The 22464-nt window shown below is 40.0% G+C and overlaps 1 protein-coding gene across 1 annotated transcript in view; it reads left to right on the plus strand.

Moving 5' to 3' along the window:
* ADGRV1 (adhesion G protein-coupled receptor V1) overlaps window positions 1-22464 on the plus strand; it is a 654157-nt gene that overhangs the window by 549367 nt on the left and 82326 nt on the right. Inside the window, exon 86 of the mRNA XM_082259824.1 lies at window positions 5011-5189. Coding sequence (XP_082115950.1) covers window positions 5011-5189 — 179 coding nt within the window. The remainder of the gene's footprint in view (window positions 1-5010; window positions 5190-22464) is intronic.

The raw sequence follows: 22464 nt of genomic DNA on the forward strand, positions 1-22464 counted from the left end.
TATGGCAAGCACAGCTTGAAAGCACAGCCAACCTTGACTTGAGTCACCCACACACTACACTAAAGGGCCCACTTCAGAATAGGGATTGACTAAGGCCTAAACTTACAGGCTACTGACAGTACACAGCCCATGCAGAAACTCTGTTTCTGCCTAGTTTGCACAAATAGCTTCCAATCACTATTCTCCTAGTCACCTTCGCAACGACCCACCAACGGCTGGGCACACTCTTTGAACAGGGTCCTGCCTGTCCTCCATGTATGATAGGGCTCAAATAGTCCACCAAACACCTGAGCCCTAGTGACATGGTAGCCCTGGTCACTTGCTGCATGCTACATGACAAGAGGGTGACTTGCAATTGTGTAATTATCCTCTGGGTCCTGGTCAAGAGGATGGCTAGAGCTCACTGGCAAGAGGGTGACTTCATCCTCTATTGAGCACTGCTCCAACCCAACCAAGTTTGCAGTTGTGTAATTCTCCTCAGGGTCCTGGTCCCTGGTGTGCTTCCTTCATGACATGCACCTGTCTAATGCTATGGCCTAACAATGTGTTGTCCCAACTCACACTCTCAGTGATAACAGGCATCCACTCCAATCACTATAAATAAGCCAAACACTCAATATATTTCCATTTTATTTCTACTTGAGGTAGTTCACTAGTAACAGTCTTTAATAATAAATTATCTCCATCCTAACATCAAACAACAGATCCCCTTTAAGTGGCAATGTACCTTCATCATATCCTGGATACTGGGGTGCCCACCCTGACTTTCCTCTCTTAGTGCATTTCCATGACCAGGCATGTACATTCCCATCAGTCTACTCCCCATAACTAAACTCCACCAAGACATTTTAAAGGATCCTGCCAGAAAGGTAATTTACTCACCTCACTGGAAGCATTTAAAAAGAACTCTTATCTTAAAGGTGCAGTGAATTCACCCCTGCCCACAAGCTCCCAAGCCCTCTAAAAAAACAAACAGAACTAGCTTGCATAACAAACTGAGTATGCACAATGTACATACATGGACTCTGTTTTCACACTTAGAGCCGGTTCACACTACTCCGACTTGGGACGCGACTTGTGTGCCCTCAAGTCACTCCAAGTCTCTTGTCATTACAAATTCAATGTAAATGAATGAGAGCTGTCTTAATATGCACTACTGAAGTCGCTCCGACTTCAGAAAAGTTTCCTGTACTACTTCAAGGTGACCTCTATCCGACTTGTGCACATAGAGTTCAATGGGAGTCGCCTCTAAGTCGGATCTTTATCTATTTTCAATCGACTGTAATCAGACTTTCCAGGAAGAAGAAAAAGATTAGCCAGGCATTCCCCACAGACAAAGTCGCCTATCATTTAAGTCTCTTACAAGTCTCTTGCAAGTCTCTTACAAGTCTCTTACAAGTCTCTGCTAAAAAGTCGCTCCTTCATGGGGCGACTTTCTGGTCGTGGTAGTGTGAACCGGCTCTTAAACTTTTTCTTCTGGACCTGATGTAAAGCCATGGCAGCCTCCATGTTTCTTTTTTTCAACTTAGATTTTTATTAGGTTCAAAAGAAGGCAGACTCCATGTTTCTATCAGGACATGTTTTTTAGGAAGAGCACCAGACCTCTAAAAGCTGTTCCCAAATAAAGCAAGCAGACGATTAAGAACTGGTTACCAGTATTACTTACAGGATTTCTGACGCTGATATTTTCCTCATTACTGACCATTTATGCTTTGTTCTGCGCCCTGTCAGTGTATAAGTGGCCATCATAGTAGATGAGCATGGCTTTGCTTCCTTTTCTCAGAGCTGTCACATAATGACTTGCAGGGTAATGGTGAAGAAACATCAGTGGGCACAGATTGGCAAAATCAATTGAGTAGAAGCAGGGATATCCTTGAACTCTAGGTCTTCAGGTACAGCTTTCTTGCCAGCAAGGAGAATTGTAAGCAGCACAGTGACATCACCAAATGTTCACTCTAAGTCTCCTTAGACTAGCAGTCAGAGGCAGCAGTGCTTTAGATCTCACTCTACAGATATACAGCTATGAAGTTCAAGGTACAGCAATGTCTAGCACAGGAAGTACACTGCTTTTCATGGAGAATTTAAGGCAAAAGTGAGATTTATGCAGGGTACTGTCTAGGAACAATTAATATTTATAGATATTCCGTACAGCAATATTCACATTCTGAGTTTAGGTCAATCTTAAAAGGAGTATGTGAAAGACACTTTTAAGAACTAAAACAACTAAGACAATGTTAATTACAAGATGAACAGGATGAAAATATTTTTTTTACTGTGTGCTGCAGAAATGGGGATGTTTCTTGTTACGTAAGACTGTTTAGCAGCGTTTCCGTGGGATGTGGAATGAAATTTGTAGCACAATGTTTTATTGTTGAAACTGTGAAGTATTTGTCATATCTTTTAGTGTGTATACAACATATGGCAAGTACATACAAGGCTTAGTGACTTCTGCAGTCTTAATGAATTCACAGTAAATCCTTTATTTTTAGATATTTTATTTAAAAGTCATCCAAGCTACTTTGAATTTGTATGAATTAGGGTAGCGATACAATTTAAAAACATAGATTGCAATCTCGGGAAAGCTGAACACGTACGTTAGTTCTTTTTTGTTACTTTGATTTCTGTTGTGGTCTTGCATTAGTAAAATATGATCATATATTTTATTCTTCTGTCAGGTATGTCTCAATGGCTATTATTATTACTATTATTATTATTATTATACAGGATTTATATAGCGCCAACAGTTTGCACAGCGCTTTACAATGTGGGGGAAGACAATACAGTTACAGTACAATTCAATACAGGAGGAATCAGAGGGTCCTGCTCGTTAGAGTTTACAATCTAGAAGGGAGGGTCAAGTGAAACAAAAGACAGTAACGGAGGGGGATGGGCAGATGGAGAAAATGGAGGTAGAGTTGTTAAGTGTGGGTAGAATAGGCTTCTCTGAAGAGGAGGGTTTTCAGAGATCGACTAAAAGCTAATAGAGTAGGAGATAATCAGACAGATAAGGGTAAGGAGTTCCATAGGATTGGAGAGGCTCTGGTAAAGTCCTGGAGGGGAGCATGGGAGGAGGTGACAAGGGAGCTAGAGAGCAGGAGGTTTTGAGAGGAACGATGGCTATGTACTGTTTAATTAGACCAGAGATGGCCAGACTATTCAGTGACATTATCTGCTTGCGACGTACCTTATTAAGAGATATGGCACTACTGGGCACATACTATAGAATGTTTATAGACATCATCTGTCAAACTTTGACATCTGGCTGTGTCCATGCAGCAGCTGCATCTGCAACCACCTCTATAGGCTGCCTGAGCACAGCTCAGGGTAGATACAGTCGCAATAAAAAAACTTGACTTGCAATCATAAAGGGTGTCAATGCTTATCTAAATGAAGCCTAAATATAACCCATAGGCAGCAAGAATTCAAATGTGCCCCCCATGTCTTAGCTTATCCTAGTTCAGTGTTTCTTAGCCTTTTTTTCAGTCAAGGCACCCTTAAAATTATGCAAAATCTTGAGGCACCCCATTCTAAAATGAAAAAAAAAAAACTAATAGTTTTACATATTGCAACAATATCAACACACATAGGACCAGTGGCGGGCCATCCATTAGGGGCGCAGAGGCGCGGCCCCCCCTATCCATGCGTCCGGCCCCCTAATCTACACGCAGGGTGCTGGATGCATGGATTCCAATGGGGGATTTTTTTTTTAAGCACACGATTAGAGCCAGAGGCTCTAATAGGCTTCAAAAAATGGTGGGCTCGGGGCGCAGAGCACTGCGCCCCAAGCCCACCCAGTTGTGTGACAGTAGCGAATAAATATTCACTATTGCCACACTGATTCTCCTCCCAGCCAATCAGGAAGTGGGTCCTGAGACCTGTTTCCTGATCGGCATCCTATTGGCCAAGAAGAAAGAAGGAGACGGCCGCCGAGAGGGAATATGGAGACTGAGGGGGAAGCCTCCGTCGCCGCTGCCTGTCGGTCCCACAGAGGTAAGCAAACTGGCACAGGGGGGATATGGTGGTGCGGTCTGGAGTGATTGGGGGGGTGGTCCGTCTGCCGCCTGCCCCCCCCCCCTCCGACTGATGGAGCACCAGCGTGGGACAACCAATGTTAGAGGTGTTTTATTCTTCCAATTAGCAAATACACCTTAGCACACTGTTACTGTCTAGTTTATCTTCTTCCCCAGTTTCTCTCCCTCATTCAGCTAATGTGACCCCCAGTGCTGATGAAGAGGGCAAAAAAGGAGCAAACAAGGATGCTGTGCAGGCACGCGCTGTCCTTCTTATCAACTGATGACGTCATTGGTTGTTAGGAAGCCAGGGACTACAAAGGTTGTAGTGGTTCACAATGAAAAACTGTGGCTTTGTGTAACTAAAAGGCAGGTTTGGACAGTTTTTAGGCATTTTGCCAAGGCACCCCAGTTACAGAAGGCTGTCCCAGGCCAGTCTTTTGTTCAGTTGCAACCCTGTCCGTATTGTGTTACGTACCCCATAATCTGTGTCCTCCTGTCTGTATCTGCAGTGTAGGAAATTAGGATGCCTGTAAAGCTCTTCTGTTTTAATAGTGTATTTCAGAATAATGTGAGTGAGAATGCTGTAGGACCAGTACTGATAAAGGTGGAGACAGTGTGAGAGTGGCCAAGGTAAATAAAAGCACACTCTGTGCTTTTACTTCCTACACCCCTCCCAAAACTGTTTTATTAAGTTATTTTTATTTATGCCTCAATTTTTATAGAGGGATATTCTGGTAAGCCAAAAAAAAAACAGCCTGATGGATAACTGGAACAATTGTTTTGACACAGGATTTGTACTGTTAAGACTTTGCTCAGTAGAGTTCCACTCCAATCACTTTCAGATTTATTATGCAATATTAATTTGTATATATTACTGTGTAAGGAGAATTTTGTGGTAATTTGTATAAAAACTACAAATACTTTGATAAAATGGTTATAAATGTGTTTCAAAGCAGAATCTTGAAATATAAATGTAATATCTGCATTCTTTTTTCAGGCAGTAAACTTCTGGTATATTCTGGTGATGAACGATGAACATGCAGAGAAGCGTCATTTGATCTTCTTTATACTTGGATGGGGACTTCCTGCTGTTGTTGTTGTCCTGCACTTGGTCATCCTTAAAAGTCTTTATCATAAAAGTATGACTGACATCTATGGATTGGTTCATGGAGACATGTAAGTTTTCTAAATGTAAATATTAGTACAATGCTTGTTAAGCTGTGTGTAACAGCTAATGAACACCAGATAGTAAAAGAGGACGTCCTGCACTTCAAAAAAGTCGTTATCATAAATGTATAAATGACATTAATGGAATTGCCCATGAAGACATATAATTGTCCATATAATATATATAAGTTTTCCTAAATGTAAATATTAGTACAATACTCTTCACCATGTGTGTGACAGCTAATGACCATCAGACAGTGAAAGATGCTCCAGTAACATCTACCTTAGGGTTGTTCTACTCCAGGTGGTAATACAAAAGATGGACATCAATTGCTCCATAAATAAACTTGAACTTTTTTTTTTTTGGAGAAAATGGGACAGATATGGAGCAGATCAGGACAAATCATGGATTCTTGGCTCCTGAAAAACCAAGCATATAGTGGCCACAGATCCTAAGGAAAATGAGCTGAAAAAAATCTTCTGTAAACTTTTCACTCATCTAGTCATGCAGCACACATCTTTAACCATTTCAATACTGGGCACTATAATTCCCTTCCTGCCAAGGCAAATCTTCAGCTTTCAGTGCTGTCGCACTTTGAATGACAATTGCATGGTCATGCAACACTGTACCCACATGACGTTTTAATCATTTTTTTTTTTTAAGAAAGATTGAGATTTGCTTTGGTGGTATTTAATCACCACTGGATTTTTTTTTACTTTTTGCTAAACAAACAAAAAAGACAGAAAATTTTGAAAAAAAACTTTTCTGTTGCAAATAAGTCATTTTTCTTCTTCACTGATGTGTGCTGATGAGGCTGCACTGATTGGCACTGGTGAGGATGCACTGATAAGGCTGCACTGATGGACACTGATGATGTTGCACTGATAGGAAATTATGAGGCTGCACTGAAGGGCACTGATGAGGCTGCACTGATAAAGCTGCACTGATGGGCAATGATGAGGTTGCACTAATAGTCACTGATGAAGTGGCACTGATGGGCACTGATAAGCTGCACTGATGGACACTGACGAAGTTGCACTGATAGTCACTGATGAGGCTGAACTGATGGGCACTGATGAGGTTGCACTCATGTGCACTGATAGGCACTGATAAGGTGGCACCGATGTGTATTGATAGGCACTGCTAAGGTGGCACTGATGGGCACTGATAAGCTGCACTGATGGGCACTGATTAGGCAGCACTAATGGATCCTGGTGAGGCTGCTCTGATGAGGTGGCTCTGATGGGCACTGATGAGGCAGGACTGATGGGCACTGGTGAGGCTGCACTGATGAGGTGGCTCTGATGGGCACTGATGAGGCTGCTCTAATGTGCACTGACGAGACTGCGCTAATGGGCACTGATGAGGTTGCACTGATGTGCACTGATAGGCACTGATGAAGTGGCACCGATGGGCACTGATAAGCTGCACTGATAGGCACTAATTGGCACTGATAAGACTGCAATGATAATCAGGTCACTGTGTAAACAGTGTGCTGACAGCCTTGCCATTATCGGCACTCCTTTCCTCACACAGACACAGTGCTTGAGGAAAGGACTTTTGATAACCGGCAAGTCTGTTTACATGTGATCATCTGTGATTGGACACAGCTGATCACATAGTAAAGGGCTGCTGTGAGTGGCCCTTTACTCTGATCTGTGATCAGCTGTGTCCGAAGGACACATCGGTCACAGAGAGCGATAGTGTGGTACTAATGTGATTAAGTTGGGGACAGCTGCAGGTATTTCCACAAGGCCAAAGTGCTTCTTTAACCACTTTACCACCGGAGGATTTTGCTGTCTTAAGTCCAGGCCACTTTTTGCGATTCGGCACTGTGCGACTTTAACTGAAAATTGCGCGGTTATGCAACGCCGAACCCAAACGAAATTTACGTCCTTTTTTTCCCACAAATAGAGCTTTATTTTGGTGGTATTTGATCACCTGTGCGATTTTCATTTTTTGTGATATTAATAAAAAAAATGCGACAATTTTGAAAAAATAACAATATTTTTCTACTTTGACAGTTAAAAAATATCCATATATTCAATTTTTGTCATATATTTAGGTCAAAATGTATTTAGCTACATGTCTTTGACAAAAAAATTCTCAATGAGCATATTTTTAACCGCTTTAAGACCGGAAGATTTTTCCCCCTTCCTGACCAGGCCATATTTTGCGATTCGGAACTGCGTTATTTTAACGGACAATTGCGTGGTCGTGCGATGCTGTACCCAAATTAATTGTATGTCCTTTTTTCCCCCACGAATAGAGCTTTCTTTTGGTGGTATTTTATCACCTGTGCGATTTTTACTTTTTGCGCTATATACAAAAAAAGAGCGACAATTTTGAAAAAATAACAATATTTTTCACATTTTTTATATGAAATTCCCCCCAAAAAATGTAAAAATCTAAATTTTTTAACTTTTTTTGCCAATTTGTTTTCTGCTACATATTTTTGGTAAAAAAAAAAATCACAATAAGCGTATTTTTATTGGTTTACTCAAAAGTTATCGCAGCTACTTTATCGCAGCTACTAACTACGGGAAATTTATGTAATTTTTATTGTTTTTTTTTTTTAACTAGTAATGGCGGCGATCTGGCGACGATCTGGGATTTTTTTTTTTGCAGGACTGCGACATTGCGGACAGATCGGACCCTTGACTGACATTTTTGACACTTTTGGGGGTACCAGTGACATTACTACAGTAATCAGTGCTATAAATATGCACTGTTACTGTAAAAATGACACTGGCAGGGAAGGGGTTAATTTTTATTGGTGATCAAGGGGTTAATGTATGCCTGGTGCTTACTGACGTGTGTGGGGGGAAGGGAATATGTGACACAGGGACAGATCGCAGGTTCACCTATGCTGAATCCTGCAATCTGACCCTGCATGTCACTTAGGAGATCCGCCCGCTTTGTTTACACAAGCGGGCGGATCTCCACACTCGATCCCCGACTATCGGGGAAGAGCAGCGGTGATCACCGCCGCTCCTCCCCTGGCCCGACTCCCGCTGTAACTGAATACAGCGGGAGCGAGCCTCCGGCGGCGCGTGCACGCTGCCCACGAGGGGAGGAGTCCAGCGAATGTAGGTCTACTTCGCTGGACGATAACGAGCCACATTGCCGCAGTAGCAGCAATGTGAGCAGTCGTAAAGTGGTTAAGTAGGCCAGCATCATTCACTAGCCTACACTAAAGCCTGGTTCACACCTATGCATTTTTAGTGTGTTTTCAGTTTTGCAGAAACACACTACAGTCCATTTAACATGCTTTCCTATGAGTCACATTCACATCTGTGCATGATATGGAAAAGGCCAGGGACCAGCAGGTTGTGTTTTTGGTTCCATAGACTTCAATGGATCGAACCGTGTATTGAAAAATGCAAAATACACCTGGAATATGCATCATCTGCAACCTGCATAGGTGGGAACCAGGCCTTAGGCCTAAGCAAGAGCTCTAGGAATGAAGGTTGCCTCAAATAGTTATCACTTCCCCAGCTGACTCCACAAGGAGATGCACCCTAGTAATTAGGTGGGCTGCTAAATATTCATAACTTTCTGGCCATACATTATACAATTTTCTGATTCAATTTCCTTTAGATTTACCTTCAACTATGTAGTGCAAGGGCCTGCTTGATTGCATACAAAGTATGAAAACATTCAGGTTTCATTTCATATTATATCGTTTTGGAAAATCGAAAGGAAAATTGTACAAGAATATTGTATAATATGTGGCCAGCCTTCGAAGTAAACTTTTCTGAAACAGCAAACAACTTGAACTTAGAAACACACACAAAAGAAAGAACAATTTTTGCAGATCACATCAAAATATGAAAGCGCTGCCTGCAAACTTAACCAATCCCTGTGACACACGATTCAACCTGTTCAGAGATGTCCCAGCTCATAGGACAACAATCTAAGCACCAACAGACTAAGGGGTTGATTTACTAAGCAGCTGTGCATGGTAGCCAATCAGCTTCTAACTTCAGCTTGTTTAATTTGACAAAAAACTTGGAAACTGATTGGTTTCTATGCAGAGCTGCACCAGATTTTGCACTCTCCAGTAAATCAGCCCATACGACATGATTACTGGAGCAGGTCAACTGAGCAGTTAACAAAAACAGATCCACAAAACAATTAGTAACATATAATGGTTTAAAAGTGAAAACAAAGCTAAAGTGTTACTAAACCCACAACAGTAAAATCAGACTGTAAATGCAGTAAAGCATACTTGTCATACTCACTGAGGAACCTAAGGGGTTAATCCTCTGCATTGTGTAAAAAGGCTGTTTGATCATATCTTCTCTGGTCATCATCTTCTTCCACTGACTCCAGTAAAAATCCTGATATTTACAGAGCCAAGGGACTGTCTGCACATGCACAGTTTGGTGTGTATTGCTAGAGAGTTTTTTTTCTTGGGAGAGTGCATGTGATCAGCACAGGGCCAATCAGCTCTCCACAGACAGAGGGTCAGGAGTCCTACGTCATGATAGGACAGTCAGAGGAGAATGAAAATTCCTCCTTCAAGCTTTAACCAGACACTGATAGAAGTCACAAGACTGCTACATACTGCTGATGAGAAAAGGTATTTAGCAGTTTATATTTACTAAAATAATTACATTTCCATATTCTGTGTACTGTGGGAGATCAGATATAGTGAATGCAGGGTCCTGGGTTTAGTAACGCTTTAAGTGCAGTCTGCCTGGTCTTTGCTATAGTGCAGAGCACAGAACGCTTGAGGGATAAAAAACTATGTGCTCACCTTTTTTGGTCCTTTTTGCATCTCAGTGTTAATGATCTCCTGCAGCCAATTCCTGTCTACATGCAATTTAGGGATGGTTACATGGTATTTCTCAGGTCTGGTTTACTGATGGTGACAACAATGGACCATGCCTGGTTAATGTGCATTGAAACAGCCTGTAGTGGTTGATATCAGATGTCAGTGTCACAGGGTGACAATCCAGAAACACAACTGGGAGACAAGGAGACAGTGTTGTCACAAAATAACATAAAGTGCCTGTACAAAGTGTGCAAATATTTGAGATCATCAAAAATTACTTTTGAAATTATATGGACCTTATATGAGAGTTTTTTTTTACTAGGTTTACATATACTTTAAGTCCAGTCTGATATTGCAAGAGTCACTGGCTCTCATTAATGATTCTTTATAATAATTAGTACACTATTTTACCAAAGGTTTTTGGACACCTGCCTTTACTCGCACATAAACTATCTTTCTCCTAGGAAGTCTAATGTGTCTTATTAGCCTTCTGAACCTTGTAATATAGGAGTATTTGGTTTCTGAGTATTATCTTCCTCTACACTGGTGAAGCCACCTTGTAGGAAATCAACTCTATTACTGTAGACTTTTTGGAATATACTGTAAATAAAACTTAATTTTATGGAGTTCCATTTAAGTCAATTTAGGTCATATCTATCTATCTATCTATCTATCTATCTATCTATCTATCTATCTATCTATCTATCTATCTATCTATCTATCTATCTATCTATCTATCTATCTATCGTGTGTATATATATATATATATATATATATATATATATATATATCATTAACATATATTATATATGTTGGGATCCTGTCCAAATTGGCCCTAGTATAATGTATGTATAAATGTTAGTTAGAGATCTTAGAATGTAAGCTCCTTGAGGGCAGGGACTGATGTAAATGTGCAATGTATATGTGAAGCACTGTGTAAACTGAAGGCCCCATATAAGTACCTATAATAAATAAATATACACACTACTGTGCAAAAGTTTTAGGCAGGCATGAAGACATGCTGAAAAGAAAGAATGCTTTCAAAAATATATATTTTAATTGTTTATTATTATCAATTTACAAAATGCAAAGTGAGGTAACAGAAGAAAAATCGAAATCAAATCAATATTTGGTGTGAGTTGTATAAAGTACTCGAAACCCATACTTGAGTAAAAGTACAAGTGCTCGATCAAAAAGTGACTTGAGTAGAAGTGGAAGTGCTCGATCAAAAAGTGACTTGAGTAGAAGTGGAAGTGCTCGATCAAAAAGTGACTTGAGTAGAAGTGGAAGTGCTCGATCAAAAAGTGACTTGAGTAGAAGTACTAAAGTATTCAACATTTTTTGTACTTAAGTGTTGCGAGTAGTTTTTTAAAAATTTTTGCTACTCAAGTACTGAAAGTAAAAGTACCAGTAGTTTTGAAAAAAAAATTGCTACTTAAGTACTGAAAGTAAAAGTACAAGTACTGTGTTATGTAGTCATTAAAGAAAGAAGTCAAAAGTTTGAACATCATATTGTTTTTTATTATTTCTAATGCAGCTTTTATTTATACATACAGTAGCATTTATTTTCGTATGCGCTGATAATACACATGTTTTGAGCTTCATGAAACCTGCCATCTACTATTCTGGCAGTGGTAATTTTTATAATTGTAACGAGTAACTATGCAGCACAAAAAAAAATATCGGAGTAGAAGTATTGAAATCATTGAAAAAATGTAGTGAAGTAAAAGTGGAAGTAGGAGAAAAAAATTATACTCCAGGAAAGTACAGATACCGCCTTTCGGTACTTAAGTACAGTAGTGAAGTAGTTCTACTTAGTTACTATACATCTCTGGTGACTACCCATTGATTTCAAAACAGCATCAATTCTTACATTGCGCACTTTGCACACTTGTACAAAGTCAGGGACTGTATAGGATTAAAGTTAGGTGTATGATTAACCAACAATACCAAGAAAGTGCAAACAATCGTCAATTTCATATGTAGGTTAAAACACAGTCATTATCTTAAGCAGAAACAACTGTGTAGGAGGTTTAAAACTGGGTGAGGAACAGCCAAACTCTACTACTAAGGTGAGGTTGGGGGAGACAGTTTTATGTCACAGGTCATACACCATGAGAAGACTCATCCCAGGCAAAGATTTCTAAGCAGACTAGGGTTTCAAGATGTGCTGTTCAAGCTCATTTGAGGAAGCACAAATAAAAATGTGCAATGTTGAGGGCCGTAGATTTAAGTCTGGAAGTACTGTCTGGAGAAGTCTGGCCAGAAGTGGTCTTCATGGGAGAATTGCAGCCAAAAAGCCATACCTCTGATGTGGAGACAACGCTAAGCAACGCAACTATGCACGAAAACATAGGAACTGGGGTGCACAGCAGGTGCTCTGTACTAATGAGGCAAATATTGAAATATTGGCTGTAGCAGGAGGCAGTCGCTGAAAAGCTGGAGAGCTGTGCAATAATGAATGTCTACATTAAAGCATGGTGGAGGTTCCTTGCAAGTTTGGGGCTGCATTTCTGCAAATGGAGTTGGAGATTTGGTCAAGGATTAATGGTTTCCTCCATACTGAGAAATACAGGCAGATACTTATCTATCATGCCATATCATCAGGGAGGCATGTGATTGGCCCCAAATGTAGTCTGCAGCAGGATAACTACCCAATGTTAATGTCATTAAGAACTATCTTCAGAGTAAAGAAGAACAAGTAATCCTGGAACTGATGGTTTGGCCTCCACAGAGCCCTAATCTCAACATCATCAAGTCTGTCTGGGATTACATGAAGAGACAGAAGGTTTTGAGGCAACCTACATCCACAGACGATCTGTGGTTAGTTCTCCAAGATGTTTGGAACAATCTACCTAATGAATTCCTTCAAAAACTATGTGCAAGTGTACCTATAAAAATCGATGCTAATTTGAAGGCAAAGGATGGTCACAGCAAATATTGATTTGATTTGGATTTAATTTCTGTTCAATTAATTTCTATTTTGTTAATTGCTAAAGGTAAACTATTAACATTTACATTTCTGAAAGCATTTTTCATATACAGCATTTTTTCATGCCTAAAACATAGATATATAACTCTTCAAGTTGTTTAGTTGTTTTTAACCGCTTGCCGATCACCGCACGCCTATTTACTGCGGCAGTCAGCCCAGTACAGGCAAACCGACGTAGGGCTACGTCGCTCGTCTACGAGCCTCTAGGGGGCGAGCGCGCGCCGGCCTGAGGCGCGCTCCTGCCCCCGCTCGTTCACTAACATCCCCGCGCGAGTGACCAGCGGCTCCGATGTCCGCTGGTCACTAGCAATCTCCCGCTGGAGAGGGAGAAAGGCAGGCAGCTAATGTAAACAAAGCCGCCTGTCATTCTCCCTGATGTAACTGCAGAGATCATACGATCCTGCTATGTAGGATCGTATGTCTCTGTGCTTACATTACAAGCCATGCCCCCCACATTTAGAATCATGCCCCTAGGGATACATTTAACCCACTGATCACCAATAAAGTTAACCCCTTCCCTGCCATTGTCATTTTTACAGTAACAGTGCATATTTATAGCACTGATTACTGTAGTAATGTCACTGGTACCCCCAAAAGTGTCAAAAATGTCAGTCAAGGGTCCGATCTGTCCGCCGCAATGTCGCAGTCCCGCAAAAAAAATTGCAGATTGCCGCCATTACTAGTAAAAAAAAAAAACAATAAAAATGACATAAATCTTTCCCGTAGTTAGTAGACGCAATAACTTTTGCGCAAACCAATCAAAATACGCTTATTGCGATTTTTTTTTACCAAACATATGTAGCAGAAAACAAATTGGCCTAAAATGTTAAAAAAATTTTGATTTTTAAATTTTTTTGGGGGGAATTTCATATAAAAAAATGTGAAAATTGTTATTTTTTAAAAATTGTCGCTCTTTTTTTGTTTATAGTGCAAAAAGTAAAAATCGCACAGGTGATCAAATACCACCAAAAGAAAGCTCTGTTTGTGGGGGAAAAAAAGGGCGCCAATTTCATTTGGGTACAGCGCCGCACGACTGCGCAATTGTCTGTTAAAGTCATTCAGTGCCGAATCGAAAAATAGGCCCTGGTCTTTGAGCAGGACAATCCTCCGGGTGTTAAGTGGTTAAGTAGTTGTTGGTGCATTTTACAATTAAATCTTCTTGTCCCTCCAAGTAAACTCTTGGGGAGTTAGAGTTGGTACATTTAACTCATATGAGACCTCCTCAAACAGCTCTGTGTTTTCTGGTGGTGATAATTGAAAACAAATTTCCGCCTTAAAATAGCTTCTTCCCCAGTGGAAAAAAAATAATACTATATAATAAGTACTGCACATACTAAAAAATTTAGAGTCATTATTAACACTGACATCACAATCCAAAGTTTTTTTTAACTAAACAAGGAATAATGTGTAAGAAGAAAGAACGTGCAACATAGAATTTGACTGTTGCCCTTATTACACATCCGTAGATCAAGACCACTGTGATTTTCAGAGTACAGTGATCTTCTAAGTACAGTAAAACCTTGGATTAGGAGTAATTTGATTTGAGAGGGTTTTGCAAGACAAGCTAAATTTTTTCATAAATTTTGACTTGATAAACAAGTGATGTCTTGATATACAAGTAGCGTCATGTCACAACTGAGTATAAAAGAGAAGAGAGGCGCCTCTAAGTGTAGAAATATGGTTACATTATTGAAGGTACAATATTTATCAACATGGTTGATGAATAAAACAGGCACATCTAAGTATGCAGGCATCTGGGGTAAAACTGTCTACATAGACCATCCTCAGCCCTGCCATCGACGTCCACACTGAGCTCCACTAGTGCTTCAAGCCTCACTTTCAGATCACTCTACTGCAGGGTAGTCTTCCCGGTCACGATTGCAGGCTGACAGTGGTGAGAGCCAGCAGCAGGACGTCGATGGCAGGGCTGAGGATAGTCTATGTGGACAACTTTACCCCAGATGCCTGCATCCTTAGTTGTGCCTCTTTTTTTAATCATCAACCATGTGAGTTGGTGAATGTTGTACCTCCATTAAATGTAACCATATTGCTACATTTAGAGGTGCCTCTCTTCTCTTTTATACTCTGTAGCCTCTGTTGGATTTTGCTTCTAATCCCCTTGTGGGGGCTGCTATTTGTAGATGTCCATTTTATGGTTACACAACCTATCACATTGCTATAATCCTTTTATATGGACTATAAACTGAAGGAATTACTGAAAGAGTTTACATTATTTCTTATGGGAACATTCACTTTGATATAAGAGTGCTTTGGATTACAAGCATGTTTCCGGAACGATTAATGCTCGCAATCCAAGGTGTTACTGTATATGCTTCTGATACACTTGGTAAAGTACATTTCTGCAAATAGAATTAATAGGGAACATTATAGTATGTATAAACAAACAACAGCATACTTATTGTTCAGGTATGTATACTTCATACACTGCACTGAGAATTGTGTAGTCTGCTTTTACTCCTCCGCTATCCTGGATACAGTGGAGTGTAGGTGATTAATGTTTCTGCCTAAAGTCATTGTGCAATACATAGGAGAGTGCAACCAGAAAGAGCTGATATGTTAGCAGCCCTAAGATTATGTTTAAAGTGCAAATCTAAAATTTACATTTAGTTTTTATGTGTATTAATTGTGCAGTTGTTAAACATATTTGTAAACATTGCTGTACTGAGATACTTCTTTTATGTGGATTATGAGAAGAATGGTCCAACATTTTTTAGGCTAGCGTAAATTTCAAGGGTTGGTAGATACACGCACAACGCAAATATAAATGAATACAGAAAGAAATATGTTTTCCTGTTTATATAGACACTGTTCAAAACCCTACTACTATTTTTTTTAGTTTTTTTAGTTTTTGATAGAGAAACGGTATTTAACCACTTTACCACCGGAGGATTTTGCTGTCTTACGTCCAGGCCACTTTTTGCGATTCGGCACTGTGCAAATTTAACTGACAATTGCGCGGTCGTGCGACACTGTACCCAAACGAAATTTACGTCCTTTTTTTCCCACAAACAGAGCTTTCTTTTGGTGGTATTTGATCACCTGTGCGATTTTTACTTTTTGCGATATAAACAAAAAAATAGCGTAAATTTTGAAAAAATAACAATATTTTTCAAATTTTTTTTATATGAAATTCCCCCCCCCCCCCCAAAAAAAAATGTAAAAATCTAAATTTTTTTACATTTTTGGCCAATTTGTTTTCTACTACCTATGTTTGGTAAAAAAAAAATCACAATAAGCGTATTTTGATTGGTTTGTGCAAAAGTCATTGCGTTTACTAACTAAGGGAAAGATTTCTGTCATTTTTGGTGTTTTTTTTTTTAACGAGTAATGACGGCGATCTGAGATTTTTTTTGCGGGACTGCGACATTGCGGCGGACAGATCGGACCCTTGACTGACATTTTTGACACTTTTGGGGGTACCAGTGACATTTCTATAGTAATCAGTGCTATAAATATGCACTGTTACTGTAAAAATGACACTGGCAGGGAAGGGGTTAATTTCATTGGAGAGGGAGGGGTTAATGTATGCCTGGTGCTTACTGACGTGTGTGGGGGGAGGTGACTGAGTGACACAGGGACAGATCGCATGTTCAGCTATGCTGAACCCTGCAATCTGTCACTGTTTGTCACTTAGGAGATACGCCTGCTTTGTTTACACAAGCGGGCGGATCTCCAGACTTGATTCCCCGACGATCGGGGAAGAGCGGCGGTGATCACTGCTGCTCCTCCCCTGGCCCGACTCCCGCTGTGACTGAAAACAGCGGGAGCAAGCCTCCGGCGGCGCGCAAGCGCTGCCCAGAAGGGGAGGAGTCTAGCGACGTAGTGCTACGTCGCTGGACGGAATCGAGCCACTTTGCCGCAGTACAGTCAACGTGACTGATCGGCAAGTGGTTAACAATAGGAGTAAATCTTCTCATAGGAGAAGATTTTTACAAGCTCACTGGAAGATTGAACACAGCTCCACCACACCTAGGGGTATATTTATGAATATTTTCAAACATTCACACAGGGTTCACACATTTTTCCCAATTGCACCCAGTTAGTAAATGTGTGAATCTTGGGTGAAAGTTGTGGGAATAATTGATGATAACATAAATAGACCCCCTTAAAGTGTATCCAAGAAGGAATAAAAATGTAATATATTGCAGCTTATCAATTATGAAGCCATAAAAGCGTGTTTAGTCTTTAAGTTAAGCCATTATCAACCTTTCTCATACTTCTGATCTGTTGTAGTATTATTCAACATCCACCTACTTATTTGGCCTGCAATGAGAAACCAAAGCTCCAAGCCCTGCTTTTATTGCTTTTATTCTGTGGTTGGGGTAAACATGCCATACAGTTTTACTGGTGGTACATATCTTAACTAGAGTGCTGCTTTATATCCTTAGATTTCAAACAATCTGGATCTTGAGAGATCAGAAACTCTTAAAATCCAACTGCCAGGTGAAGTATACCATATTATTGGGGATGAACGCCCCAGACTTTGGTTCATGGGTGTTTTGGCAAACCCAGCGGAAAGTCTGTAAATCCTGAATTTAGCAATTGAGCAGCGGGGCACTATAAATGGACAGAAAATGAAAAAGGAAAAAAACAGTGTGGGGTTCCGCTTTAATACTCCAACCAGACCCTTACAAATGACCCTCACAATGTTGAGTGGCAAGGGCTTCTTACCCCATAGAGCCTCCCAAAAAGGATGAAGGTGTTTGTTGGAGAGGGCTTATAGGAATCTGGAAGCTGCCTTTATAAGAAGAAAATTCCCAGATATCTACTACCTTCCAGGGGAATGAGTACAGGAATACATAAGTATCCATTATTACTCTTTGCCAAAAAAATGTGAAATGTAAATAAACACTCTAACACCAAGTTCCTTTAAAGCAAATACAAAAAAAAAATGTATAATAACCCCATTGTAAATCCTTGTCAATCACAACAGCCGTCTAGCAATGTTTCCCCACTGCCACGATGATCTATTGACAATGTTTTCCCATTGCACCCCTATTACTTAATGACAGATCCCTGGATGTTATAAAGTACAGTAAACAAACAGCTGGTTATCCTGGGTGATCTCATTGACCAAATATGTCTTTTTTATTCTTGTCTATATATGTTGGTTTGTATTCTAACAGCTGAGGATATGGGCAGGCAGTTGGGCCAATTAGGGCCAAACTATTCGGCCAACCACAAACATGCTTTTGATCCAAATCTCATCCCTACTTATTAAGTGAATATTACTTTAACACTCATTTATACCTGAGCATTTTGTCCCAAAGCGTGACAATACTTACAAAGAAAAATCCTATTATTTTCAATAAACTTGTTTATACCTGAGCATTGTGTGACCTATTGTGTGAAGCTCAAAAAAGTACATGGGCTTCTTTGGGGAAGAATCTTGCATTTTTTGGCCTCATAGTCTTTTATAGGAGCACCTGAAAAATGATTGAAAAAGTATGTTTATGCAGTTTTTTAAAGTCTGCGGGGACAAAAAATGCATGATTCTGCTCCTGTACTATAAGTTGCATGTAGATATACACAAAAAAAGCCCCTGAATTGCTTGGTTATGCTCAAGTGTGGATAGAGGTCTATAGATAATGCAGTTAAAAGAAAGTGGAAGTGAGGAAACTAGTACATATTGGTGTAATCACAGAGAGAAAGATGAACCCAGATAGCAAGACTGGAAAATATCACTTTTTCGGGGTTAACATTTATAATCGTTAATGTTTGATAATTGTGGCACCTGTCGGAACCCTTGTACCAATATTTTACTGTATTTTTTGAGCTATAACATTGCTGTTAATGAATTAGATCTCTCTTATAGGAATAGTCCTAGTTTGATTGAGGTGTACAGTGAAATGTATTCGGAATATAATTTAAAGCACTGATGATTTATTGGAAACCGACAGCGGTGCTCAGGTTACGGTATATCAATATATACTTATATAAATATATATAAATATTTATATATATATATATATATACACTTCCCGGCCTCTTTATTAAATACACCTGTTCAATTGCTTGGTAACACAAACTACTAATCAGCCAATCACATGGTAACAACTAAATGCATTTAGGCATCTGAATGTGGTGAAGATGACTTGCTGAAGCTCAAACCGAGCATTAGAATTGGGGAGAAAGGAGATTTAAGTGACTTTGAAGGTGGCATGGTTGTTGGTGTCAGACAGGGCTGGTCTAAGTGTTTTAAAAATGAATTATCTACTGGGATTTTCATGTACAACCATCTCTAGGGTTTACAGAGAATGGTTCAAAAAAAGAGAAAATATCCACTGAGTGGCAGTTGTGTGAATGAAAATGCCTTGTTGATGTCAGAGGTCAGAGGAGAATGGGCAGACTGCTTTGAGATGATAGAAAGGCAACAGTAACTCAAATAACCACTTGTTACAACCAAGGTATGCAGAGTATGATCTCTGAATGCATAAAACATCAAACCTTGAAGCAGATGGGCTACAACAGCACAAGACCACACCGGGTGCCACTCGTGCCAGCTAAGAACAGGAAACTGAGGCTACAATTCACACAGGCTCTCCAAAATTGGACAATAGAAGATTGGATAAACGTTGCCTGGCCTGATGAGGTTCGATTTCAGCTGTGATATTCAGATGGAAGGTTCAGAATTTGCCGTAAACAACATGAAAGTATGGATCCATCTTGCCTTGTATCAATGGTTCAGGCTAGTGGTGGTGGTTGTAGTGTAATGGTGTGGGGGAGATTTTAACACGTTGGGTCCCTTAGTATCAATTGAGCATCGTACCTGAGTATTATTGCTGACCATTTCCATCCTTTTATGACTACAGTATACCCATCTTCTGATGGCTCCTTCCAGCAAGATAATGGACCATGTCACAAGGCTCAAATCATCTCAAACTGGTTTCTTGAATATGACAATGAGTTCACTGTAGTCTACAGTCACCAGATCTCAATCCAAAAGAGCACCTTTGGGATGTGGTGGAATGGGAGAGTCGCGATTCGCATTACGGGCGTGCAGCTGATAAATCTGCAGCAACTGCGTGATGCTATCAAGTCAATATGGACCAAAATCTCTGAAGAATGTTTCCAACACCTTGTTGAATCTATCCTTTTGAAGAATTAAGGCAGTTCTGAAGGCAAAAGGGGTCCAACCTGGTACTAGCAAGGTGTATCTAATAGAGAGACCGGTGAGTGTGTGTGTCTATCTATATATATATATATATATATATATATATATATATATATATATACAGGTAGAGGGGGGGCAGTTGATGGTACCCAAGATGAAGGAAAGGCACATAGACACATAGAGACCACTGAAAATGGAAAATGGCATGTTTTTATTTTTTTGGTTCAGTGTAAATTACAATTGATACCGAAAGAACAATGTCAACAAGCTAGCATCACAATTTCAAAGTAATACAATATCAGAGTTTCTCTATTATAGGTAACACAGGTGCAAAAGCTCTCAGCAATGTTAGAGGGACATGTGAGTAGTTCCAGCACTCAAGTTGTCACTGAATGAGGCTTACATTATGGAAGCAGCATCTGAGTAGTAGGGCAGCCGGTTTATGCAGCACTTTGAAGACTGATGACCGGACCTGTTTTGCAGCTCTAGAATTCCAAAAAAAAAACAAGGAATTTCTGCGCTACAAATGTGACAATTTCATAATGTGATATAAAGTATAAGTGAGTAAGCAGCTTTCACAGACCTATAGAAAAAAGTCCAAAACAAATATATAAATAAAAACGTGTAGCGCTTCCAATAATGTGTCAAAGTGAAACTTGAATCAGTGAAACCATAATTCTGAATAAGTATCAAGTCCAAAAAAATCCATATAGAAAAATAATGTGAAAAAACTTGTGCATAAAGGGGAACCACAAGTCCCAGCATGCAGATGAGAGTGTCAGTCCCTCCACAACAGAAGAGAGGAAGCCACCAGTGAGATAACACAAAAGGGGAATGGCCGCTTACTAGAAGCTGCTGGCTATCCAAATGAATGCAAAAGCCATAAAGCGCTTGTAAACAATTGTAGACCACCGGATATAGATCATCTGACACGGCTGCTCAGGTCAACTCACAGGAGGGCACATAGGGTCCATATACATGAGGAAGTAACAATAGCACATAGCGTAATATTGTTTAAGAGAGATACATTTATTAAAAAAGTAGTGCACTTACATGTAGCATGAAAAATGTTAAGCATAAAACAATCTCTCCAGATAACAGTAGAAAAGCTAACGCCACAGCGTTCGTTTGCTTGAGCTGGCTTGGGGGCATGGTCATAGCGCCTGGTCCCACCCGACGTACGTTTCGTCACAAGATTGACGTCATCAGGATTATTCAGATTGAATTATGGTTTCACTGATTCAAGTTTCACTTTTATACATTATTGTAAGCACTACACGTTTATTTATATACAGGTATTAGCTCTAAAATTCCAGCAGTAGTGCAGCCAGCAGCAATATTCCTACTCTGCCCTCCTCATCAGGAACCTTTCTCTAAGACTATCTACACTGTCCCCTATCCAGTGTCGATCCTGTCCCCACACTATCCACTTCTCAAATGCAGTGGGGCAGTGCTATCTATTACCATTTCCCTCACTAAAGATGGCTGACGAGGCCATCCAGTGTTGCAGTGTCCAGTCGGACCGCTGCTCTCCTGGTGGCACTACTGTTCAGTGGCCAGAAACACAGCGCCACCTACAAAGGGAAGGGTAAACTGCACCTGCTTACATGCCTGTCTCCGGTTGCAGTAAGGTGCAATTTAATGAAAATTGCACATAATGTGATATGTGATTTTCTACAGAATGAATTTGTGCCTTCACTTACAAGTAAAATATCATTTTTCAAGTGGACTAACTCTTTAATCCAGACATTACCAGACTGGGCAGCAATGGTGAACAGTTAGTGCACTGCTATGTATCTGAATGGCCTTTTCTTAATGATCAGTTCCTTTTCAATGCTAAATGAAATTCCACAAAGGGCTTACTTTAACTAGGAGTGTGTAAATCATTTCCGTCCAACGCTCTCATTTCATAAATATCATCGTTATATAGTGGTCTAAAAATATTCTGGATTTTTCATCAGCAGAAGCTCCTACTAACCACAGCTATTTTAAGGGAATGACATCACTGCAATCTGTCAACACCCCTGAAAGCAATGGCAGGTACCGTTCTAACCACAAACTGTCACTGAGTTCTGGTTGCTGTGAAGTCTGGCTGACATAAGAAAAGTCCTGTTTGCCTTCATTTTTAAAAGCAACATAAATAGCACAGCATGAGTTGCAGAAACGAGACCACGCCAGTTTAGTGGAAAAATATCACCTAGCGTGCTGGGCTGGCATTGTTGGCTTTTTGTTCTGGATTTTAGGGAGTTTCTGCAAATCCCGTTTCCTTTCTTTAGTAAGCTTTTAAATGTATCTTGGTCAAAAGGTTTATATCCAAACCATAGAAGCTTAGAAGGATTGCAGAGATTACCTGTGTAATAATGTAGACAGAGCTGA

This window comes from Pelophylax lessonae (genome assembly GCF_965119305.1).
Source record: "Pelophylax lessonae genome assembly, chromosome: 1".
NCBI classification, from domain to species: Eukaryota; Metazoa; Chordata; class Amphibia; order Anura; family Ranidae; genus Pelophylax; species Pelophylax lessonae.